Here is a 26,550-nt window from a genome sequence, read left to right on the forward strand (position 1 = left end):
AAGTGAGTACGTAGATTCTGATGGTCTTTCGTATGAATAAAAGAATAAGCTCTAGTTCATAAACTCTCTTACTTCAGTGTTGGGGACTCGTGTGCCTTTGTTTGTTTGCGCTCTGCTTCTTAAATATATTCCAGACAGTTTGATTTCATAAAGGTATTGTTATCTGTGTAAGATAACAGATCTAGTTTAATGTCTTGATTTTTTTTTTTTTTAAACAGGAAGTAGCCAACAGCCTTGCAAAACTGAGTGTCCATGCTCTCAGTCGTCTTGGGGGGTATCTGCCTGAAGAACAAGCAACCCCAGAAAATCCTACCATAAGGAAAAGTTTAGCTGGCATGCTGACACCCTATGTTGCTAGAAAACTTTCTGTGGTTAGCGCTACTGAGGTATGTGCTTCAGAGGGAGCCTGGCTTTTGATGAATATTTCAGGATCCTTTATATAATACAGAAACACAGCAATCAATGTTGATTGCTGTAGGAAACCTGAAAATTGAAAATGTTCACATGCTTGTTCTCCACCAAAAAGTTCAGTTTATTGTTCAGATTGTTCAGTAAGTTCAGATTGATGCTCATGGTACCATCTCTGCAAGTCCAGTCTTTCTGTAAGAGTAAATTACCTTCATGTTTCTCAGTTGTGGAGCCTGCCATAATTCTTACCAACCTTGGGTCACGAAGGGGCGGGACAGGACAGTGAAGTTGGGATGGTGTTTCACAATGGCAGAGGACTGGGCGTCAGGAGACCCAGAGTCTATGTTCAGCTGATTCTTATAAACTATAATTGACCTAGACTTAGGGTTGAAATCCTAAAAGTAAATTCATGCACATACACACATACGCATTCATGACAAAAGTAAGTATGACCCTGGCAGATCTCCCAGCCTCTCTCTGTGGCCTCTTTCGTGAAGATCACTGACAAACAATAGAAGAATGTAACATTAGAGAGTTAACCTGTAGAAATCTGTTAACTAGAATACCATGAAGCCTTAAATTGTAAAGGTGTATTTAAAGACATGAAAAGATGTTTAAAATGTTTCAAGTGAAAAGGTTAAATTCCATTTTTGGCATTAAAAAACCGAAAGGGTGACTAGATCTATACCAGTGTGTTAACTGTATTTATTTTTGAATGGCAGAATTTTAGGCTATTTTTATATTATTCTGTGTTCTGTAATGATTTTCTATAATACTTTTGTAAGGAAAAAGGCCTTACGGTTCCAAATGTATTTTTAGAATTTATAAACAGTTTATGTGCTTTTTAATCCAATCTGATTGAGTGTTTTTTAGTGTAGAACATTGCTTTTTAGTGCCCCTGAATAAAGCGGAAGAACTTTGGATGTCACTCTTGATCTTCATTCTTTTTCTGGACTTTTGTATTTACCAATGTGGTGGGTTTTGCTGACTGAAAACATTCTTTCTAGAAATACCTTGTTTCCCTGAAAATAAGATCCGGTTTTATATTAAGATTTGCTCCAAAAGACGCATCAGGGCTTATGTTCAGGGAATGTCATCCTAAAGAATCATGCTGGGGCTTATTTCCCGGTTAGGTCTTATTTTCGGGGAAACACGGTACTAGCAAGTTTTTGATTAACTATTGCAGAAAAAAAAAAGGAAAGAAAGAAAAGGAAAAAAGTAGCATTTCTAAATCTTGGCTTGAACACCATCTGGATTTAATAAAATGGTTATTTTAAACTGCCAGTTCTCAAAGTTTTAGTTTTCCTGATGATATAATTTTTCAGTCATTTTAGTTAACTAGTAAATGTTTTGAAAAGTTGGATATCTTTGTATAAGATGGAGGTAATAACCCTCTGCTTTCCCCCTGTCGCAGAGCTCTGTAAATGTAAAATGTAAAAAATTTTTACTAAAACATGTAGAAGAGAGTCAGATGCCTACGTGTATATACATTGACGATCGAGGAGCGCTAAACAAAGGGAAAGCACACTGGATAGCTCAGCAGTCACAAGCTATGTCTGCAGAACTACTTCATGCAGCTTTGACCCAGGGCTTGGCCAAGAAAACCTGAACTGATTCTCTGCCCCCAAATTTTATTTCCCTTTCTAGGCGTAGGCTTCATAAAGTCTTAGAATTTGGTTTCAAATAATATGTATATAAAGGCAGTATGGTATGATTCTTCTTAAGCTTATATTTACAGAGTACTTATTAAATGCTTTAACACAAAATGTCTTGTATAATTTTCACCAAAGCGGAGCCAATGTTAAGAATGTGAAGTCAGGCTAAAATTTGAATCCTAATTTCACCACTTAGGGGTTGTGAGACTGGGGCAAATAATGTGATAGCTCTTAGCCTTGATTTTTCTCAGCTGCAAAATGGATATTAACAAACTTGTTAGAATTATTGAGATCCTTATTATTGAGATCTATTATACTTAAGGCATCTATTTCTAAGTGTAATAGACAATTTTAATAAATGATAACTTCAGTATTTTTTTTTTGGTAAATGTTACAAAATGTATTCTGTCTCCTAGATTTTGAAGATGCTTAACAGCAACACAGAGAACCCCTATTTGATATGGAACAATTCTACAAGGGCAGAACTACTTGAATTTCTTGAATCCCAACAGGAAAACATGGTTAAAAAAGTATGTTATTGTTTTGCCGATTTCTTGTGTAACTTCCTCAAATTTCTTGGGTAACTTACTCTGTCTGGAAATTAACTTAGTATTGACAAAATAGAAACCCCATTCTTTCTCCATTTGAATAACAAGCCTATAGCTTTTTGTCACCTAACATTTGGCCCACTTAAGAGCAGTGTTCTGACTGTATTTAGTAACACAGAATTTTTTTGTTGTTTTTGTTACCACTTACATGTAGCTCTTTTCTATTATAAACAGTTTTTGTACCCAGGAGCCTTGTTTTAATTGTTTTCTTTAGCCTCTTTTCCCAAGTAAATCAAAATTGCTTTTTGGTATCCAAATGGAATAATTTCTCCTATGCTGCTACCGTTCAATAGAGAAGCTATTAAGCCATTAAAAAAAAAAAAAAGACAGTAGGATGGGAGATAAGGAGAAGGCCTAGATAATATATACACTAGATAGTTGAATCGTGGCGGTTTAGAAGATAATGCTGGCGGGTTTGGAATTTATTAAAGTGTTACCATCACAGTTATGTCCTGAATTATACAAAATTTGTTTTTGAGCTCATTTTGTGGTAGTCATTCAGAACTCCTTGTAGATAAAAGTTTTGAGAATTGCAGAGCTAGGGAGAACAGGTCTCACATTTCTTTACATCTGTTCTTTTACCAGAAGAGACATACAACATCTCTTTCTTTAGCATTTTATAACTTATTATTTACTTTTGCTTATTTCAGTCCAACCTAAATTCTGTGTGATATCAACCTAAATCTTCACTGAGATTATTTTTCTCCCATTCTTATTTTCTGTCTTTTTCCTTTTCCGTAAGTGGAAACTCTTCTTGATTTGTTAACCTATATAATACTACTCTTTTTTAAAAAAAATTCAGAGACCCTGTTTTCCAGCACTTTCATTTAACATTACTCTTTAAAACCAGTCCAAATATGTTCATTTCTTGGCTCTATCATCCCATATCAGACTGGGTCAAATATCTCAGTAGAGTGAAAAGAGCCACATGTCATTTGCTTTATGGAAATAAGCTCTAAGATACTTCATTGGCTGACGTCAGTGATTTTGTTTTGAAATTTTAAAATGAGTTACAATATTAATCTTTGAACTAGAAAATAACTCTGTGCCCATTCTAGAGTCCATCTTACTGGTTATAAACATAGTTGCAGTGAGTGCTGTATGTGTATACCACACATTTTCCTCTCTGGAAAATGAATAAGTCTTTGAAGTTATTTATCTGTTAAGTTATTAAGCTGAATATGGATAGATTTATAAACCAGACACTAATGATTCTGATTCATATCTAACAGTCTGTTTTCTTTTTTTTTTAAAGGGTGATTGTGACAAAACTTATGGATCAGAATTTGTCTATAGTGATCATGCCAAAGAACTTATTGTAGGTGAGATTTTTGTTAGGGTGTATAATGAAGTCCCTACTTTCCAGCTAGAGGTAAGCTCTCTACTTTTAGTTTTATCTGATACTTTTGCTCATTTTGTTATTGAAAGCTACCAGTATATTTGCACTGTATACATTGAAATAATACCTGTTCTCTGCGAAATGCTTTATACTAACCTGGGTATGTGATGAGGTGACCACTGATAACTTATGAGCCTCATTATTTGGAATGTTGAGGAATTTAATTTTGTGGGTTCATGAATAAGAAGTTCTTCCTGGCACAGCTATTCCTTATACAGTGGTACCTCAGTTTTTGAATGTTTCCATTGACGAACATTTTGGTTTACGAACACCGTAAATTTTATGGATCTATGGTATCATTAGATAGTAAAATTCATGCTAAATTTGCAGTTTTAGGGGTTGATTTTAAAGGTCCAGAATGGATTAATCTATTTTGCATTACTTTCAATGGGGAAACCGTGCCTTGGTTTTCGAATGCTTCAGAACTCAAATGGTCTTCTGGAACGGATTACGTTCTAAAACCGAGGTATCACTGTATTGTGCAAAATGGTACCCCACTGTGTCGTGTACATGTGCCTTCAGTTACTAGTTTCTTATGGAAGTGCAAAGTCATTTACACACTCAACTCCATTATGTAGAATATCATATTACCAGACAGAAGTCCTCCTTTGGCCAATTATTAGAAGAATATGAGAAAATACAAGTGGAGAAAAAAGAGATTTTTTTCAAAGATGATTGGGCTCATACCAGCTCATTTCTGTGATGATCCCGAATCACTTCCAGAAGCAAATGAGGAGCTTCTTTTTCTTCTTAGTGCTTGGGGATCATGTAGAAATTTTTGTTGTAGTGTTTTTGGGGAGCAGTTGAAGAGGTGTAGGTTTGTTTTAGAGTTTGCTCTTGGAAAAAAAGGAATTTACTATACCATAAAGTACATTATTTATCACAGAACAATACATATAAATAGCTGTTAAGCAGAATGAGTTCAGTGAATTGTCAAGTCTCTTTCAAAACTGTCCTTTGAGTTTATATTCTAAATATATATAACTTTTAAATATGAAAATATAACCAAATTGTTGCAGTTACGTATCATAGCATCAATTACTTTCACTGGTAAAGGGAAGAGATGCTCTAATCTCAGAATTGTTCTACTGAAGTACTGATGAGAGTATATCAGATCTCTAATGTATTGGGACAGAAAATGTTGAGAAACAGTTTATAAGCAACTGGATTTTGTCTCCACACTGCTTAGTCAATCCATAGGCATATTCATGTGTATGTATAATTTAATCACTTTCATAGCTTGAAGTTTTTTTTGAAGTTTTGTGTTTTGTTTTTTAGCTATGGAGTTTTTGTTACAGGTTATTTCTGAGGGCAAACTTGTATTTAAACATTTCTCCACTCATTTTAGGTTCCAAAAGCGTTTGCTGCAAGTCTCTTGGATTACATAGGCTCCCAGGCCCAGTACCTCCACACATTCATGGCTATCACACATGCTGCAAAAGTGCAGTCGGAGCAACACGGAGACCGCTTGCCACGAGTGGAAATGGCTTTGGAGGCTCTGAGAAATGTCATAAAATATAATCCAGGTGTGTGAATATACCCTTAATTAGTAAGCTCCTTACAATAAAAGGGCTTTAAAAATTCCATTTCTTATTTTTACAAGGATAACTCAGGGAAAATTACTTAGTTATAATGCTGTATCCATATAACATTAAGAGGAATTGACCCCATAATATTTTTCCCTATAAATAGTAGGTTGGAAAGAGAGGTCAAGGTATCATGTTTATAAAAGTCTCAGTGAGTTGAAAAGGCGAATAAATTGATAGTATAAAATTTCAAATTGATGACATAAGTTGATACATCAAATATAAGTGCTTAAATTAGATTTATTTATTAGGTGATCTAATTTTTGCCTCTTCCGGTTCCTGACAATGCCATGTGTATAGGGCTACTCATATTTTTGAAAAATTGCCTGAAATTTTTGGTGTATAAAATTTGAAATAATAAAAAGGTAAGAATTTTCATTCTTAAGCATCTTTAAGAGGTCATTTTCAAAAACATTATCATTCTTGCCTGACTCGAGGGAGATGGATACGTGAAAATCAGAACACTTCTTCCAATTCTAGCTTTGATAACAAATATGGAATATACAACCTAAAACAATACAAATTCAATTTAACTTTTCATGTTATCTTTCAGGTATTTTTTTGCTCTTTTCACTATATATTACAGTATTATTAAAATTCTGACCTTTTTGTTAATGCCAACAAATTATTCAAATAAAACAACAGTAATTAAATGTTGTTAGAAAAATTAGTCATTTCCAAGGTCTACATTAGGATGTTAATTAAAAGCAGTATTATAAAATCCAAAGAAAACTTCATTTTTTATTGTTTGGAGTTGGCGTACTAGAATCTTACTAGTTATGTATTACGTACAAATAAATTGCAGCAAAGCAGGCTGTTGATTTGTAACTTAAAAAAATTGAGGAAGGGCTTACACAGAAATTTCATTTTGATAGCATTTATAAAGTTCATGTATCAGGATCACATACATGCTCACTTGTAATTTAGAAATATGGTTTATATGTCACTGATGTATTTATGATAATTCTTACCTGTTAAGAAATGGTTTGAAAATGAATTTAAAACCAACCTATTTATAGATGTTTTCAGATTCTTTTAAATTGTGGGGTTGTATGAATTACGCTATGGGGCCTCAAAAGATTGCAAATTACACTGTATTACTACCATATAGCAAAAGGAAAAATGCACTGAACAACACCTTAATGTTTAATGTTTTTGTTTTGTTAACAACAGAATAGTAGTAAATATAGGGCTGGGGGTTTGAGGTGCATAGGAATGGATGGAAATACCATTTAGTGTCATGTATTTTCACAAGGAGCCCCTTAATATGCACATCAGTTGTTTGTAATGTAGTCCTCAAGTGGCATAGTTCTAAGTCAGTCTTAGTTAAAAGCCAGATGATGGCACATTCTCCCAAAGTATAATTAGGCTTAGGGGGTTAGCTCTAAGGTCTAGAGATAAAGAGTGTTATAAAATTACTTACCACTTTATACTTTACACCTTTTGTTTTTGAGTTGCATTTGGATTGTGTATTTGATAAATTTCTTGTTTTTATCCTGAGGCTAGGGGTGGGCCTGGAAATGGAAGCAAACATAAGAAACTCGCTAGTAGCTTACTTTTTGCCTCTTAAGACCTACTTCCGCTTAGAGATACTCCACTCACCTCACATCTCTAGTGTTGAGAAAAGGGTATCACAGAGATTTATGATTGATAGTCAATAAAAATGTGTATTGGTTTTCGGAAGACTTGTAATTTAGGACATCTCTTAGAAATAAAAAGGAAACATTTTGTTCTTATTCTCTAGGCTCTGAAAGTGAATGCATTGGGCACTTTAAATTAATATTTTCTCTTCTACGAGTCCATGGAGCTGGTCAAGTGCAGCAGTTGGCTTTGGAGGTAAAAGAATGTTGTAGTAAAGCATGTTACCTTTCCTACTACTTATTGTATGTGGGTTGAGCTCGATTAACATCTGTAGTTGAATGGAAGTTTATATGTGGATTTTTTCATTTTGTTTATTAGACAAGTGAATATTTTCTAACTTTGAATTAATGTACTCATTTTAAGAGCAAATGTTACACAGTGTTGTTCAAGGTCATTTCCTCTGTGATTATTGTCTGTTATGCATTAGAACTTGGGATGCATTGTACATTGCATGTGGTTTGGTTAAGAAACGGGTTTTACTCAGGAAGCTTGGAAGCCACAGATCAACAAGTAAGAGTCAGGGTTTCCCTGATCTCTGTGTCCCCACAAAGAGAGATTTGAGACCAGGGGACTCTTCTGGCTACACATTGTGAATCTGTGTTCCAGAACAAGGACCCTGCCCCTGTTCTCAGTAGCTCTCCCTTCTTATGGGTCTAGTACAAATCAGCCTTTGCAGTGAGGGTTACTGACAGACAGCTGGGGTACTGTGCCGTTTACAGGAGCTGTCTAGGAAAGCCAGTTACCCAAAACCTATAGGCCTTAGAGGTCCAAGAGAAGTTGGAGGCTCCTCCTTCAGGAGAATGAAACCCCTGGTTTCTTGGGAAGCTGTTTTGGGTGAATCCTTTTCCTTTGGGAGAAGCAGGAAGGTCCTGGTCACTGGGGCTTGTTGTCCAGCAACCCAGAGTGAGCTCCCAGAATCATTTCTCAGATGATCCTGCTCATCGTAACACTGAATTTATTATAAAGACCACATCCAACCCTGCACTAGCAGGTGAATGAGTGGTTTTTGAATGATTTGTGTAACATGTTCTTAGATTGCATTTTGGTCTAAAAGAGATTTTTAATAATAAAAGTTAAAATGGTCAAAAAGCTTAACAAGCATGCTCTTTTAATTGAAAAGCATGCTTCTCTACTTAATTTCTTTAAGTACCTTGTAACTTTTAAAATAAACATTAATAAGAGTTAGACTTGAGAGGTCATCCTCTTTGAAAGAAAAACATGCCTATTTCTTTTCTTTTTTTTTTTTTTTTTTTTTTTTTAGTATACAAGCAAGATTTAGTAGTGATACATTTTCAGGGAAGAGAACGGGCCTAGCTAAGGTGGCAGAGAGGCCTGGCGAGGTAGAGGTAGAGGCCTGCCGAGGTGGGGGAGAACGGGGACAGAGAGAGAGAACATACCTATTTCTGTATAGTGGAAATAGAAACCCAGTTTGTTGTGCTGAACCCTGAAGACATTTACTTTCTCCCTCTAAAAACAAAGTCCCAGTAGTGAGGATCACTATCTTCCTAACCACTCCCACCCCAAATCTGTAACTGGAAAACGGTACACCACAGTTCTGCAGTGTGTAGGATTGAAGGCTTAGAAGCCTCAAGGTTGTGAATTGGTGCTAACGTAACTTGTTTGATCATTGTTACATTAATACTTAATTCTTACCTCTAAATTAATAGGAAACTTCTAGGTATAATATATACATGAGCGTACTTTTTTATTATTTCTCAAAAGATCAACTAATAAAACCAATCTTTTAAAATTAAACTCTTCTCTAAAAAGTAAATATTTTGTCCTTCAAACATTTTTGTCTCACTTTTGTGAATTCTTGAATTATTTAGGTCTGACTAATGTGACTTAATTTGATTTAGGTCTGAAATTATTTTCAAAACTCTTAATATCCTGTTGATTAATTTTCAGGTTGTGAACATAGTGACATCGAACCAAGATTGTGTCAACAATATTGCTGAATCAATGGTTTTGTCCAATTTATTGGCTCTTCTACATTCATTGCCATCAAGTACGTATATTCACAAATGGAATTTTAGAAACCATAGAATGGCCAACCAACCCATTGAAGGGGTAGTTGTCTAGATGACACAAACCTCTGACGTAAAGTTATTCATGCTTAGTTTTGGAATGTTTTAAGTGATATTCTTTATATTAGATTTGTCTTCTTAATTATGTTTTACATAAATTGATAGAAGTATTTTGCATTTCCCATATCAAAAATTGAAAGTCAGAGGTGAGAGAGGTCCAAATGCAAAGGAAAGTAACCTAGAATTTTCAGTTTGCTGAGTGTAAATTACACAGGATTAATTGAAGATTGACTAATATTCTATGGTTTATAAAAAAGAATAATTGGTCTTGGATGATAGAAAAAAGACTGAAGATAAAAATTGCCTTGTGTTTAGCTTAAGAGTTCAATTCTGCATTGTCATTTACTGATCTGATGCTGAAAGTCTGTTGCCACCAAGATAAGATCAGTTTCAAACAATATGCCAGCCTGATTACTTACACACAGCCTGCACTAACAGACAGGGCTGTGCTCCTCTCAGGAGGTGCCTTCTGAAGATTTGTTCTCCTGTGTGTTAACCTAGCCCAGTGCGGTTACAGGTCTTTGGTGGTGTTTCAGTCTCAGCCTAATACTTAGCAGCCTCCGTGCTTTTTGCCATCTCTTTACTTCTTTGCTCACCTGTCTGTCATTGCCATTTGACTTTAGAGGAGTCAAGTCCAGTAGCCAGTGTACTTTGATGGCAAGGACCAGGAGGTACACAGACTGTGTCCAGAAGGATGCTGTTAGGTCTTAGATTGGAACAGTGGCTTGGAGCTGCTACTTCCTGCTCATTTCTCTAAGATAGTAGCGCCAGATGCAAATCTTAGGTGCCTGATCAGTGTCCCCACCTGTCAGGAAGATTTTATGCAGTGAGCAATGAGGTAGGAAGAGGGTGTAGTGTAGTACTTAACAAGTGTGGACGTTGGAGTCAGACCTCTATATAAAACCCAGCTCTGCCACTCACTGGGTGTGAACCCTTGGGCTGATTAACTGGTCTCATCTTCCTCACTCCCAACAAGACCCTGATAATGTCTGTCTCCCTGGTCATTGTGAAGATGGAAGTGTGATACCCCGTTTAGAGCACCTAGTTCCCTGCCTCGCACAGAGTTGGTGCCCAGTATATGTAAGCTTGCTGATGATGCATTCCTTGAACTGGTTTTTCCTCTGCAGGTCGTCAGCTTGTTCTGGAAACTCTTTATGCTTTGACATCAAGTACAAAAATAATCAAAGAAGCAATGGCAAAAGGTAATGTATGAAGTGCTTTCTCATCTAGTCATGTTCAATAATGATGAAGCTCATTTTGAGCTGCTTTGTACAGTCTGATAAACTAGAAAATGCTTTGAAAGGCCTCCAGGTTTTTTAAAAATCTTAATTGCCTTGAGTTGAAATAAGGTGAAAATGAATTCTGATTAGAAAAGTTATGTTCTTTATGTATAGTATGAACACTAATTCTCTTTTTCCTTCATAGGAGCTTTGATTTATTTACTGGATATGTTCTGCAATTCAACACATCCCCAGGTTCGAGCCCAAACAGCGGAACTTTTTGCTAAAATGACAGCAGATAAACTAATAGGTCCAAAGGTAAGCATGAACTCGGTTCTTAGAAAGAAATTAATTATTAAAGCTCTGTTACTTTGATGCTGATTTCATGATTCACCAGAATCTGAGGAGGTGAGAATAAGGAAATAACATGATGTGAAAGTTGGAAGATTAACATACCTGAAATTGTTTCTATGTATTACTAGTTTGTAAAAAATGATAGTTGGGGAAGCCTGCGCTGGAATTGAGAAGTCTTAAGAGAGTGCTTGGATTATGGTTATACATTGTTTGTGCCCCTTGAAGAAAGAACAGAAGTATATTTTGGTTCTGGCAGAGGATAGTTAGGTTCGGCTTTCACACTGGGGATTGGCCTGTGGAGGTAGCTGTGGAGGAGACGGTGAGCCACCTCTGTGTGGTGAGGCTGTGCCACCCTAGGGAGGACGAAGGAGGCCATACAGGAGGATTTCTTAAATTTGAAGCAGAGAACGGAGATGAACCTGGATAGGTAATTAGGAGCAGATCATAGCGGGGCTTGTTAAAGTTACCTTTGCATAAACCAAGGTTTATTTGTTCGCCCATTCCGGAACTTCTGGATAATAGTTATGGCCCATATCAGCCGTAACACAAATTACAACAATAGTCTATCTTAGAGAAATGTAAACAAACCAAATATTGACATGTCTACAATAGGTTTTTTTTTTCTTTCTCAAACCTCCTCATATAGGTTCGACTTACGTTAATGAAATTTCTACCAAGTGTTTTCATGGATGCCATGAGAGATAACCCTGAAGCTGCTGTACATATTTTTGAAGGAACTCATGAAAATCCTGAGTTAATTTGGAATGATAGTTCCAGAGATAAAGTGTCCACAACAGTTAGAGAAATGATGCTAGAGTAAGTAAAGACACGTAGTAACTGATGGCCTTCAGGTAAAGTCACCTGGAAGAGCAAACGTTTTTCACTGTCATGTCTGTAAGACTTATCTGAAGGTTAATGAAAGTGTACCTTGTGACTGAAGTTTTAAATCCCCCTCCACTTTTCTCTCCCCCAAGGCACTTTAAAAATCAGCGAGACAACCCTGATGTAAACTGGAAGGTAAATATACTTTTATTCAGAGGAAGAAATTTTACATTTTACCTTATTATTTGTCAATTTTTTTTTGAGGGGTGGGGGTATTTTTTTAAATTCCTGCTAAGTCAGTTTAATGCCAACCTGTTAGATACTTTGTCATTAATACACTAAGATCTTCCCCAGGAAAATAAGGTTTTAAATATAAAAGTTGGAATATTCACTCTTAAAGTAAGTGACTTTTCTTCATTTTATTAAGAGACCATAGAACTTAGAATAATTATGATATGATTATGTTAATGACTGTTTAAGAACTAGTTAATTTCATGAACATGTCTTTACATAACAGAGTACATTTCTTGCTCGATCTACAATTAATGATGATTAAGTGACTTGACTATGTCTTTCTCTATTTAAAGTTGCCTGAAGATTTTACTGTGGTGTTTGGAGAAGCAGAGGGTGAAGTTGCTGTTGGAGGAGTTTTCTTGAGAATTTTTATTGCACAACCAACTTGGGTTCTAAGAAAACCTAGAGAATTTCTTATTGCACTACTAGAAAAATTAACTGAGCTCCTGGAGAAGAACAATCCTCATGTAAGCTTCAGCCATCAGCACGACATTTCAAGTCGTTTCATAAATACACTTGCTAGTGTTTCTGTTAAAACACCATCCTCATTGATTACATGTTAAGAATTGACTACCTCTTTCAGTATAGCACGCACATTTAAATTCAAGTATGCCCATTCATCTTTTCTTTTGGCACGTTCAGAAGTGAAACTCCTTAATAAAATGGTTATTTCTGAAGCACAGTTGAGAAGATGGTATTTCTAACAGTTGTAGAAGCTCGGAAAGAATGGTGCTGCCCCCCCATTTCAGTGATTTTTAAGGAGAAATCTCAGTAGAAGTGTGTTCTGCTAGGGTATGTTCTTCACACAGCTTTCCATACATGGCAGGGATGCCGCTAGGTATAGAAATTGACAGGAGAGTAGGAACTACAAGGGTGAGCTCTGTAGCTGTTCTCCAAGGACTGCCAGGAAAGCAGGATTGAAAAAGTAGCCTTGATCTTGGTTTGGTGAGTAGAAACCCTGATAGTATATAAGACTTTGTTATTTGAACCCTGGGGTTGAAAATAACTGAGGTACATGATTGTGGTTGAATTGTTGAACAACAGGCTGGCTATAGAGACAGGTTAAGAGCCCAGGCTACCTTGTGAGGTGGTCCTGGACCCCAGTCCCGGCTCCACCACTGACCAGCCTTGTGACCTTGAGCGGTACCTTGTGACTCTGCCTCAGTTACCTCATTTTTGTATGATCACAGCACCTGCCTCTAAGGCTGAGATTTTAATGAGCTTTGACATATGTGGAGTACTTTGCATAATGTCTGGCACATGTCAAGTGCTTAGAAATTATTAGTTACTATTATTGGTTTAGCAAAACTTGAGAAAAATATTAATATGGAAATAATTTACATATGTCTCTTTCCCTAGTCACGTTTTCTCTTTACTAGGATTTTTACTACATATAGTGTGTTTAAATAATGAAATCCTCAAAGTAGAAACTTGGAAAGGGAAAAATACATTACATTTTCCTTCTATGTCACTGTTCTTTTGGGGCACATCCCAATTTCCATATTTATTCAAGGTGCATTATGTTATGGATATATATATATATGTCACAGGTCTTTGCAATCCATTGTGCCCGATACAAAGTGCATTATGGTGGCCAGATATGTTAAATAGTAGGATTTTTAATAGAGCTGGGGAAAACATTTCACTAGTTCTGCATTCTCCTGAATTATTGGTATTCTTAAGATACCACATTTTTACAGTCCTCTGAATTCATGCCTTTTATCAAGGTGGGGAAGTTCTCACAGGATTTGTGAATCAGTTTTCAAGTATCAGTGCTTAGAATTTGGGATCCTAGATTTGACCACCAGGTAATTGCCAAAGATACTTAGGCCTTCGTCAGTGTTTTGTAGTTTTTTGTTTGTTTTATACCCTCTAGGGAGAGACTCTGGAAACTTTGACGACAGCAACAGTGTGTCTCTTCAGTGCGCAGCCTCAGCTGGCTGACCAGGTCCCACCATTGGGTCATCTTCCCAAAGTTATCCAGGCGATGAATCATCGGAACAATGCCATTCCTAAGAGTGCCATTCGGGTTATCCATGCCCTGTCTGACAATGAGGTACTGGTGAATCCACTTAGTAGATGATAGCTCTAGAACGTATCGGTGCTCCCTCTTCCTGACTAATGTACATTGTAGTATAAATCCCTTCCCTAATGTGTGTGCGCCTTTCTGTCTGTGAACCACATGGTACCACATGAACCACATGGTACTGGAACATTTCGTAAACCAGTTTCAATGATGTAATTACTGGGAGGCTGAGTTTGACTCAGTTCATTACTACACTTGAACTGAATGTAGGTTTTTCATATATTTTATTATGATATTTACCGTGCTATATAAAATATTGCTACTCTACAAGTAACCTTCTCTTTTTGGGCACTTAGCTGTGTGTTCGAGCTATGGCATCTTTAGAGACCATTGGTCCACTGATGAATGGAATGAAAAAGCGACCAGATATTGTTGGTCTGGCCTGTGAAGCAATTAATCGAATGTTTCAGAAGGAGCAGAGTGACTTAGTAGCACAAGTAAGTGACTTTTCTAGATTCAGCACTATTTTAGGAAAGCAAATACATCAGACAAATAGATTTTCACTTGCTTAGGATAGCTTTGTTTCCCTAACTTAGGTTTGGCAGAGAGGTGATGTTTGAGTTTGTGCTTAAATGATTTTATATTTTATACACACACATACAGGCACAGGTGTGTTTATACACACAGAGAAACGGGGGCCAGCTGTGCTTTTGTGATGTTTCAATTTCCGTTTAAAATTTTGGTTACGTACTGAGCATTTATCCTTAGCTTGCTTTGTACAATTTGCTTCATCATCCTCTTTGGAAAGATTCATTCTGCTTATTCTTTCCTTGTTTCCTAAGTCATGTATAAAAAACATATCAAGATATTTATTACCCTTTTCAGAAACTACCCACCTAATAAAAATAAGACATGGTGGTTACCAATGTAGAATACCAATGTAGACACTGAAGGGACGAAATACATAGTGTAAATTTAAACATTGTGACAGTGATCTTTCTAAAATATAACTCTTAAATATAACGGGGTCACTCTTTATCTTAAAAACCCTGCAGTGATTTCTCATTGCTTGTCAGATGACAAGTGACACGAGACTTCCTTAGCATGAAATGAGGTCCTGCATGTTTATTACCTGGCCCTCCTGTTCTCCCAACCCCTTTTCCTCTCAGGTCTCCTCTCCCACCCATCCCAGCCCTCACTTAGGCAGGTTAGAAGTACTGGGTACATCTCCAGGAGGTCAGTGGATGCTCTGATGTTCAAAGTTACAGTTGGCTCGGGGTTGTTGTATTGGAAAGACCATGAGCTAGTTCTACCACTTGATGGCTCTGTGACCTCAGGCATGCTACTTAACTTTACAATGCTGGTTCCTCGTCTGTAAAATAACGTTATGAGTACCTCACAAGGTTGTTAGGAGAATATCTGTTAAAAGGCACACTCACTAAATGTTCATTACCTCCACCTCCTGTTCTCGTTGAGTTTCAGAGTGGGCGTTGTAAGTTGTGATACCAGAGTATTAAATAAGAATGTCATCATCATTTTGTTAAATCTGCACGTGCCGTTAAAAGAAAGCAGGTTGCCCCCTCCTAGGTATGGCCTGGGGGTAAAATTATATTTTCAGTGGATGGTTCACATTTTTTTTCCATCTATGTATACATGCTTACTTAATATTGTCTTCTAGGCCCTGAAAACAGATTTGGTCCCGTACCTCTTAAAACTACTTGAAGGCATTGGCCTTGAAAATCTGGACAGCCCAGCAGCCACTAAGGCGCAGATTGTTAAAGCGCTCAAGGCAATGACTCGAAGCCTGCAGCATGGAGAACAGGTGAGTCCGCCCGGGTTAACTGTCTGCCGATCATAGCGAGGTGTTCTCAAAGCCAGGGGTCTCGCCGTGGGCGATCCATGCATCTCTGCTCAGCTGCCACGTACAGATGTGGTTTTGCTGGCTGTAACTGCAGCAGATCACAAGACCAAGGATGGACTAGCATAGCTGCCTTATAACCAGTGGAAAAACACAGTTTCTTCTCCTTTCTTCAGTCGCACTTACAGTGTTGGTTTCCATTTTGTTGTGACTTATATATTAATGTGTTTCAGCTACATGCATATGTTGATTTCAAGCCAGTTTGGTAATTGAATTTTCCTCTTTGGTTTCATTCTTTATGTTGCTTTTGAGAAGTTCCTCATGGAGTGTTAATGTATAGCCCTATCTACTAATACTCTCTTTAATTGAGGTGAAATTTACATAACATAAAATTAATCTTTGAGAGTAAAGAATTAATTGGTATGTAGTGCATTAAGAACGTTATATAAGCACCACCATATCTAGTTCTCAAGAGGAAACTACACATTAAGCAGTTACTCCCTTTTTCTCCCTATCCCCAGCCTCTGGCAGCCACCACTCTATTTTCTGTGAATTCTATTTTGGATATTTCATATAAATGGAATCATGCAATATGTGACCTTTTGTATCTGGCTCCTGTCATTTAGCATGTTTTCAAGGTTCCTCCATGTTATAGCCTGTACGGGTATCAGGGCCGAATAATACTCCATTACGTGTATATGCCACAGTTTGTTTATCCATTCATCTATTGATGGGTATTTGGATTGTTTCTACTTACTAATGCTCTTTTACAGGTTTAAATTGACTTAAAGTTTTCCTTTAGTAAATATACTCACTGTGTATGTGTGTTCCAACTAAAGGAACATTTTTATACCATTGTCCATTCTATAAGTACCACCATTTGAACAATTTAAAGTGATACTGAAGAAGAGAGACAGCATGTGTTGCTTCAGTCATTAACTACAGGTTTATGTAGCTTTTTTGTTGTTTTTGCCTATGAGTATTCTGAATGCCACGCACAGCCACTCCTGTGGACCACGTGCAGGCAGTTGTCTTCTCTTTCACCTACCTCAGGGTTCCTGCTGATGAAATTAGCAGTAACCCAACGGGAGGGAGGAAGGGTGGTAGTTCCCAAATAGGACCTCCTCCACCTCCTCACAGCCAATCACTTGCACTGTGGCTTCTTTTCCACGGTTGGGACAAGGAGTCTCTGGGAGTCATGTGGCACCCATGTGTATCTCTACTTGAACGCTTACCACTAAATTATCTGGCACTGTCTCTTCTATTAGACTGTAGGCCCTTCAGAGACAGACTGTCTTTCCCATGTTTGTGTCTACTGTGTGTGTGTGCCACACGTGCGGTTCTCAGTAAATATTTGATATGAACATTGATACACAAAAGATATTCTCTAAGTTAGAATTTCCTAAGCTTTAAAATCTATGTCACACAGAAAGAAATACGTCTTTCATCTTAGTCCAGGACATTTACACACACACATTATTTACAGATGTGTGTATACATATATCACAGAACAATATCCATTTTATATGTGATACTCTGCTGTTTTCTATTAAATTAATCTAACTTATTTTTTCACTCATGTTGATCACAACCCTGTTAATTGATTCCATACACTTCTAACAGGTCCCAACCCATAATTTGAAAGACTGCTGTAAGTTTTTACTCGAGTTTGCAGCATCTTCTCGCCATACGCCTTCCTTAGGAGTACTGCCTGAGCCCACACCACACTGTTAGCCAGTTGTTACTATCACAAGAAAATCTCCCCGCCCAAATTACATACAAGGCAGTAAATTGTAGTTTCAAATAATAAGAGTCCAAGTTTAGAGGGAAGACTGTTGGGGACTGTTTAGGTCTGGTTTAATGAAGTGGACCTGGTATGGGGTGTTTGATGAATGCTAGGTCTCATTCCATCATTGGATTGCTCCTCAGCTGGTCTTCTTCCTTTTGTCTTGGAAGTTTGCCTTTTCTCTTTAGTTCCATCTTCCAACACCTCGTCCTTAATTTATTTATGTTCAGAGAGTTTGCTTTACTTCCCTAGGTGAATGAAATCCTCTCTCGTTCTTCAGTCTGGAGTGCCTTCAAAGATCAGAAACATGATTTGTTTATTTCTGACTCACAAACAGCAGGATACCTCACAGGTAAACCACATTTAACTGCTTGCCCTAAGAAGCCACTTGGGCCTCCCTTTTGTCCTGACTAGACTGAAAATATGAATAGCACTTGAAGGGTTTTGCTAGGGTACTAGCTACCTGTCCTGAGGCGCTGTGGGCATGCTGGAGACCTAGTTTTAGCCCTGGACGCATGTGAACGGCTGTTGTGTTGAATGTGTGCTGACTGAAGCATGGACTCTGCTCAGTTGTGATGCCATGAATCAGGGCTGTCGTAGCTTATATTTGGATCATGGCTGGAGTCAAATGTTTCTCTTGAACATGTAAAAATAGTGGAGCAATGCCTACTCAGAAATAACAGCATCAGAAACTTGATAGTATCATTTAATTTCCATTAAAATAGGAGGTTGAACTTCCAAATATGTATGTAAAATATTTTTCTTTTAAGTTTCCAGTGGGTAATCTGTAGTTTTGCTAAATATTTAGGGATTGTCCTCTCATAGGAGGAAATATGTGGGTACCATAAAGAAAAAGATGTTTTACTGTTTAAGGATCAAAAGATAGTATAATTTTGAAGCTCAGGACATTTGTCCATTTGACACACTAATTGTATAATAATTTTAGAATACTAATTTTCACATTGGTTTCTGTTTAAAAAGAAAGCCCAGGATTCTATTGCTATATGCTAAAGATGAAATAATAGTCTCTGGTGTAAAAGTTTTCAGTTGAACTTAACCTTAAAAATATGAGATGGTTCTTGCCGTCTGCCTGAAATTGATAGTTGACCCTTGAACAACACGGATTTTAACTGTGTGGGTCCACTTACATGTGAATTTTTCCAGTTGATCCGCATAGCTCAAACCCATATTCAAGGGTCAACGCCAAGGTTGGGAACTCAAGTATGAGGAGGGCCGACTGTAGTTACAAGCAGATTTTCGACTGCATGGTTGGTCGGTGCACTTAACTCCCACATTGTTCACGGGCCAACTGTATATTAAAACTGTCAGCTTTACATCCTCCTCTAACCGGAGATGATGTAGGTAAATTGAGAGGAAAACATTAATACCATGTTTCTCATACCCGTGTAATTGTTTTAATAATCCTGATTGCTAGTATAGAGGTTTATAAGTCATGAAGACTAAGTCATGAAAAATTTAAAATTAGGGACTTTGGAGAAAGTTTTGTTTGGTTTTAATTTTAGACTCAGTTGTGACACTAGTTTTTCCTTCACTGTGACCACTTTAATATTAGTCCACTAAAATTTTTAATCAAAGCCCTAAAATGTATAAACCTGGTGCTTGGGCTGGGTCCCGTGTGTTCATTGAGAGCATAGTGCCATGTTTCCCCTCTAATTTTCATCCCTGTCCTATGATTTCTATGGAGAGAAAACCTAGAATATGGACTTAGGCTATTTATTATCTGTTTCAAATTTGCAGCAAAGCTGTAGCTTTTCTAAGTAGAAGTATGTTCTTCTAGGCACACTAAAAACTTGACCTCTTTAAATTTTTCCCAAAACTATCCATAATACCACATTTTTGTGGCATTACATTTGTTACTTTGGAAGGATGTCATGATTGGAAAAATCGGCCTTATTTTTCCCTTTCTATGAGTAAACTTACATAAAAATTGGCCCTGAAGAATAGTAAAAATGTAGATTATAAGCTTCCCTACTGGAAAGCCTCTTCTGATCCTTTTTGTTTTCCACTGTATTGAGCAGTCATTGACTTAACTTGAGGGAATAAAAGACTGTAGGTGGTCCTTGACTTACTGACAGGCTGTGCGCCAACAGATCTGTGGTTAGAATATGGGAGAGACAGGGATTTATCTTCAGAGACCTAGACTTCCTTTAGAAATCATTTTGGTCCTCACCTCCATCCAAATTCCCTATTAACTGTAGAAAAATACAGGGAGTGAAGATTCCTGTCTGGGCCTTTCCTTTTCCTTGGATCCCTGGGGCGGCCTCTTAAATGAGGGTTTTGAGAAGCAGTTGTGATGCCTTGTAAGGGATGGAAGAGAACTAGGAAGAAAAAAGGCTGGAATTTACAAATTTCCTCACATTCTTGGGCCTGGTCAAGGGGTGGCGAGTTTCATACAAAGCCAGTCAAGGGGTGTGGTGGTGGTGGTATGAACCTCAGCCTGGCAAGGGCCTGGCCGTTCTGAAGGCCGTTACTGAAGCCTGCCGCCATGTTAACATGGGACAGCTTGGACTAGCTCCGAGCTGTGTTGGCCCCGAAATTGTCCAATTCTTAACACACCATCAGTCAGGGATGTTCTTTTGTTGGGATGTTAGTTGTTTGAGAAGATTTTTCCATCAGCTCTGTTCTGTCCTGTTTAGGATTAACTCTGAAGAGTTAGTCTTGCCATTTGGGTTGATGTGTACTTACTGTTTGGGTTGCCAGGTGTTTTTGTGTGTATTTAAGCTTTTCCATTGATGTATTGTATGTCATGTGTTTGATAAAAGGGGCATCTACTTCTAATAATGGTAAAATCGCTTTATGTGGAACTACGTGGAATGTATACAATGTTGTGCTGAATTGGAATGTTAGATTTACCCTTACCTCCCCTCAATCTTGAGAAGGTTCATATTGTACCTAGCCCCTCTCTAATCAATTTGCAAATGAAATAAGGTTCTGTGAGAACACACATACTAGCCCTTTCTTCTAACTGATACCTTTGGGTGAGTTTCCCCAAAAATAAGACCTAGCCAGACAATCGGCTCTAATGCAACTTTGGAGCAAAAATTAATATAAGACCCGATCTAAGACGGTCTAAGACCGGGTCTTATATTAATTTTTGCTCCAAAAGACCCAGTAGAGCCGATTGTCCAGCTAGGTCTTATTTTCAGGGAAACACGGTAAGTGGATTTTGTTTAGGATGTGGGGAACAATAAAGGAAAGTTAATTACTATTTCAAAATAAGATGAGAATGACCATAAACACATTCATGATTTTCCTCTCTCTGGCTGCTGAGCAAATGCCATTCAGTCATATGTTCAGGATTTGGGGTAAAATAAAAAATGTCCAAGGATTACTCAGTGCTGATAAATTGAGATGAGACTGTGCGGCTGGCTCTCTAGCCTGGAATATTGTTTCGTTTTATGGTAATGCTTATCTAAAAGTGCCTCTGTGATTTTACCCGGAAGGCAGATAACGATGATTGTTCGTTGTCTAGGGCCCTGGGTTATTTAGTCATTTATTAGGTTCTGGAAGAGCTTGATGCTGACAAGTTCAAGGTCCTGTTAAAATAATTTCAGCAGTGAAAATCTTCAGATTAAGTTATCTAGAAAATCAGTAGAGAAAGAAGGAACAGGGACAGGAAGAGAAGCTGGTGAAAATGACGGTGCTTTTAGGAGCTAGAATGGGAGGTGAAAACTATACATTATTTATTTAATTAGAGGCACGTGGAGTAGTTAACTTGGTTTCCTAAAGTCATTGAAGGGAGAGAGGGTGCAATTCTTGGGCCTGTCCTCAAACCAGTCCCTTAGTTCTTTGCAGAGTTCGTTTTTATTACATTTTGCTTTTCTTTTTACTCCTGTCCCAGACTACACAGTTACGAGCGACGTTAGAAAAGATTCCCTGAGGTCACTGTCAGTTTATTGTAGGACGTTGGCTGCTAAGGCAGGGCTTCCTTTTTCTGTTTTCCCCGCTGAAAATCCCATGTTCATTTTCAGCCCGGGTTCCTTCCTCTACTCCATCATGGCGGCCAATTCCGTTTTGTGGTATTCCTTGTTAATTTTCCATCTTTTCTCATTCCTTTTAAGTCTGACACAGCTTTGCAAGCTGTTGACATATGCCGCGTTTCTGGCAACCCCTATTCCTTCCTCCTACCGTTCTCTGGAGAACATAGCTGTTCTATCCCATCCCGATAACCAGACTGTACCTTCTGGCCTCTAAAACCAGACATGTCCTCAAGGGGAGGCCATCTCAGACTTCATTACAGAAATATCCAGGGATTGATTTGTCTTTTCTAAAGACGCAAGTGATAGGGCTAGAATATTCTGGATAATCCTTCAAGACCCACTATTTCATAATTTAGATTTTAGTCCAGAAGTACCCAAACTTCCTCATTTCACAGTGCCCTTAATATCTTAGTGATTTTGTTTTTCATGTACCTCTAGGCAAAAAGCAATACCTAATAGTTAAGTTTATTAAGTAGTCATGCCCAACTTAAAAGTGGTTTGTATGGTATCCAGTAGATATCTTTGTGTTTCTCAAATTTCAAATGTCCAGCAATGCCCCTGTGAATTTGTGCTGAGGTGCCTCAGCACACAGTTTGAGAACTGCAGCCTTAGTCCATTTCCTGTATGTAACATTCATAATTGGGGCGCATAATCTACTTCTTTGATGTGAACCAAGTTAAGCCCACAATCAGAAGTGCTCAGGAACTATACCAGCGTGGAGTGTTTGGGGGTTTATCCTAAGGGTTACGTCTTTGGTGAGATTTGCTCGATCATTCCCTAGTAATCTTGCTGCTGCCTCAGGTTCAAAGAGTAATAGGTTGGTGGGAAGTGATGTAACAGGCGGGTGCCATGGCTCTGAACCACCATGTCAGAAGGGGTATGTTGACCAGATGGTCTTCCTCCTGAGCCGTCTGTGGAAGACCTGGCGTCCTGATTGGTGGAAGGCAGGAGTTGATAGATGCAGGCTCATGGGGCCTTAAAAAGGAAAAATCTTTTTTTCTAAGTTTTCTGGTTTCATGGTTTCGAGTGCCTGGGCACACTCTGGCATGTGACTGCTCGTGCAGGCTGAGCGGTCTCTGGTCGTGTAACCACACACTAGGTGCACGGAGTCTGCTCAGCGGTACAAGCCATGTCATATCCTCGATACAGAAGCCTATGAGGTGAAAAACAAGATGATCTGAATTGTGCCCCTTTTGTCCTCCATCAGTTCCTGTCGTGCCTCAGCCTTCATCAAACTGCTCTGTGGTTGGCATTGCCTCACAACTTCCCGTGCTGCTTATATTTCTCTTTTTCCCCTCAGGTGTCTCTCCTTCCCTTCTAACTGGCAGCAGTCCCCTTCACCTCAGGAGCGGGCTTTAGATCCGCTCTGCCAGGCAGCTTGCTAACTTCTGTGTAGCTCTCTGAAGCAGGTAGAGAACCATTTTGCTAAATGCATGCCGCTTCCACTGCCTTTCCAGTCCTGACCCTTCAATGTTCCGTAGCTGTTTGCCTTGTTTTCTACAATTTCAGCTAAAAATATTGCTCAGTATGCAGTATGACGCTCTAGTGTCTCTTGCAAGTACTCTGTACAGTTTGTGCAGTGATTCTGAGATGTAATTAAATGTCTCTGCTGTGTTTAAGGTAAACTAGACTAGGGGCTAAAGCCACTATGTGCTCATAGGACACATCTTGCTAAATGCTGGCATTAAGCATTTTCATGCAATAGAAACTTAGACTCAAAGAAGACATAAAATGAAAATATTGATAACCTTGTCCCACAGCATTCTTATTTTGACCTATGACGAGTCCAAAGCCTTCCTTTTCTTTCTGAGATCTTGGTGTAGCAACCCTTGTTCATTTGGTGTTACTTGTTAAAATAGCATTTCTTTGCACCAGATGAAAATAGGTTAACTTGATGAATAGAAGTATTTTTGTTGGCAATTTCATCAAGTATAACTTTTGGAGGGGCTGACAGCATAGAATTTCTTTCCCCTGTTTATCCTCCCCCCCCTTTTTTTTAAATTTTGACATAGCTATCCTCCAGTGCCTAGGATTTTCTGAAAGTTTAAACTTCCCAGATGTGAGAAGGGAAACTGTTTCCGTATTTCCACAGCAGTGTTACTGTCCAGCATAAATTTTGAAATCGTTTTTAACTTTGTCATATAGTAAAGGCAAGCCGTGAAAATGGTGTTAATGTAGGTGTTTGTTAAGATTTAGTTGTACATTTAGATAAGTCCAATAGATGGTCAGTTTCTTGCAGTGGGGTACTTGATGAGGTTCTGACATTTTTATGGTCACTGTTTTCACATGACTCTGCTCTTTAGAAGATGCGTGTTTTCCTCTGTCTCCTGCAGGACCTGGAGTTGCTGGCTACCTTACTGCAGGGACATCCTCGTCAGTCATGTCTAATCTGCCACCTCCTGTAGACCACGAGGCAGGAGACCTTGGCTATCAGACGTGAAACATTTGTGAGAGACAGTGAACGCTGAAAGGCCAGCAGGTGCCCGGTCCACATTCCTCCAGCTGATACGTTGAAACAAACTCTAACTGCCTTTCTCCTGGTTTCATGACAGTGTTATTCCTTTTTCTATAAATATATTTTTATTTAAGAAAAAAGTCAGTGATTCTAATTGTATCACGTTATAAGAAAGCACTCTGTGGATCAACCTAAGTGGGTACACAAGAATTTTTTTTCTTGATGTATGTAAGCACATTTTGTTCCTTTATATCTGTTTACAAGACTGTGAATCAAAAAGACAAAACTCCTTCCTAGTTTTTATAATGTTTTTTTGAATTAGCGTGAACTACATACAGTATACAGAAATTGGGCTACGTCACTTGTCCGTGGAAAAGGGTGTTTCTCTCCTGCATCGAGCCTCCGTGGCTGTCCTCTTCCCACGTCGGACACTATTAGCTTCTGTCCCTGCATCTGTTCACTGGTGTCCTGTCCTCGGCCATTAACCTCCCGAGAGTTCACAGTACACATCGGTACGTATAACTGGCTTTACCAAATTAAATGAAAAGGAGCTTGTGCAAAAAATTTTGAAAACGGATGTCAAGATGTTATGTAAGAGATTAGTGTAATTGTGAAATGTTCTATACATTATCAAATATATAAAGCTTTCTATATTGAATGTACATTATACAGATCATTCATATGTGTACATAAAATTTTAAAAATAAAGGGAATTGACTGCTTTGTTAATGAGATATATTTGTTCTCGTTTAATTTTTTTCCCTTGAAGACTCATATATCTTTATTTCTAAGACAGATGTAGTGGTGGTCAACACAGATTATTACCTCACTTTCACTCCTCACCTCATACAGGCAGCTGCACTGACATAGCTCATCATTCTTAACTCCAGTAATATATCGGCCACATCTAAATTTCCTAAAGCAGATAGCATCTCATTTATTTACCATATGGTAATCAGGAATGAGCCAAGTTGTTAATAAATAATGTGTGTGACATTAATTCCAATATTTTTAAGGGGAGAGAGATTTAAAGAGAGGATATTTCAGATAGCACAGATCTCAGCACATGGTTTTCAAGTGTGATCACAAACTGCAAGGAAATACATGTGAAATAGATACAAAAACTGATTAAAGAGAAAAATACTCAAGCCGTCAAGTTGCTTTTGAAAGCAAGAACGAAGTTTATTCCATAGTTGGTGTGTAGGAAGAGCTAGAATGGAGACATTCCTGTCATAAATTGCTAGTTTAAAAATTTCCATCCGTTTTATCTCTCAAAGATTATCGAGTAACACACCCATGTAAGTATCTTAATAGAGAACTGTGGTTTTAGTTTCTAGACTTTGTCATAAAAGTATGTTCACTAGAAGAGATTATAACAGCCAACTTGAAGTGGGTGTTTAAGAGAGCATAAATCAATACTGGAATATATTTCCTTTAAATACTAAGAGAACGTGGGTATTGTGAATATTTATATTTAAAGGCCTATTTAAGCTAATCTATAGTCATTGATGTTTGAATACCAGTAATAGCTAATCTTTATTGAATATTTACTGTATGCCAAGTATCATATAAAGTGTAATTTAATCCTCAGAGCATATCTATGGGTTTGATAATGATATAATTCCCATCTTCCAGGTAAAGAACATCAGGCTTAGAGAGGCAAAGCAACTTACCAAAAGTCATACAAATAGTAAGTAACAGAGTAAGAAATCAAAACTATTTTTACTTGATACCAAACTCTGTGTTCTGAGCCACTATCCTAAGACGGCAGTGATCTCAAGCCGGCGTATATGCCTGGGGAAACTGCGGGGTTTGTTTTTAAATATTTTTATTGTAAACTCAAACACAGATACAGAACATCTCCCTGAGCAGATTAGTGTAATGCGACATAACAAGGCAAATCACCCTTGAGGCTACCCCCCAGGTTGAGAACTTGGCCAGCTTTCCTGGAAGCCCCTCCAGGGACCCCCGTCAAAAGCACAGCCCTTCCCTCCCTCCAAAAGTGACCACGTGTCCGACACTTCCTCGTGTTCCTTCAGAATTCGTCACCCAAGTGTGCCTCCCTAGACACTAGAGTTTGGTCTTACTCCTTTTCTTTTTTAAATATGCCTTTGAGTTTTTCAGTCTTCTGTCTCCCCTTCCATCCCTTTCCTTTCCCTGCAATTTGTCTGTTGAAGGCTCCAAGGTCATTTGATGGTTTCCCTCGTAGTCTAGAAGTTGCTGCTCACACACCCTCCTGGTGCAGTGCAGCTTGTTCTCTTGGTCTAGAAGCCTGGTCAGACTCAGGTTCCTTCCCTTTGGCAAGACGAGAGGGGATCTGGGTTCTTCTGTTGGGAGGCACATCACGTCT

The 26,550-nt window shown here is 38.1% G+C and overlaps 1 protein-coding gene across 4 annotated transcripts in view; it reads left to right on the plus strand.

Annotated features, from left to right (window-relative positions):
• Window positions 1-24,934, plus strand: part of DNAJC13 (DnaJ heat shock protein family (Hsp40) member C13) — a 104,993-nt gene extending 80,059 nt beyond the window's left edge. For 2 of the 4 annotated variants that reach the window (XM_033132542.1, XM_033132544.1), the window contains 16 exons: window positions 219-386; window positions 2,480-2,593; window positions 3,927-4,043; window positions 5,419-5,596; window positions 7,401-7,492; window positions 9,206-9,305; window positions 10,512-10,586; window positions 10,810-10,922; window positions 11,605-11,774; window positions 11,933-11,975; window positions 12,368-12,541; window positions 13,951-14,130; window positions 14,457-14,597; window positions 15,779-15,922; window positions 17,997-18,096; window positions 24,079-24,934. In XM_033132542.1, coding sequence (XP_032988433.1) covers window positions 219-386; window positions 2,480-2,593; window positions 3,927-4,043; window positions 5,419-5,596; window positions 7,401-7,492; window positions 9,206-9,305; window positions 10,512-10,586; window positions 10,810-10,922; window positions 11,605-11,774; window positions 11,933-11,975; window positions 12,368-12,541; window positions 13,951-14,130; window positions 14,457-14,597; window positions 15,779-15,922; window positions 17,997-18,096; window positions 24,079-24,185 — 2,016 coding nt within the window. In that variant the 3' untranslated portion in view covers window positions 24,186-24,934. Of the gene's footprint in view, window positions 1-218; window positions 387-2,479; window positions 2,594-3,926; window positions 4,044-5,418; window positions 5,597-7,400; window positions 7,493-9,205; window positions 9,306-10,511; window positions 10,587-10,809; window positions 10,923-11,604; window positions 11,775-11,932; window positions 11,976-12,367; window positions 12,542-13,950; window positions 14,131-14,456; window positions 14,598-15,778; window positions 15,923-17,996; window positions 18,097-23,045; window positions 23,155-24,078 lie in introns of all 4 variants that reach the window. The other 2 variants (XR_004425461.1, XM_033132543.1) reach the window with 2 other exon arrangements.
• Window positions 24,935-26,550: the final 1,616 nt, after the last annotated feature.

This window comes from Rhinolophus ferrumequinum, chromosome 17 (genome assembly GCF_004115265.2).
Source record: "Rhinolophus ferrumequinum isolate MPI-CBG mRhiFer1 chromosome 17, mRhiFer1_v1.p, whole genome shotgun sequence".
Classification (NCBI taxonomy): domain Eukaryota; kingdom Metazoa; phylum Chordata; class Mammalia; order Chiroptera; family Rhinolophidae; genus Rhinolophus; species Rhinolophus ferrumequinum.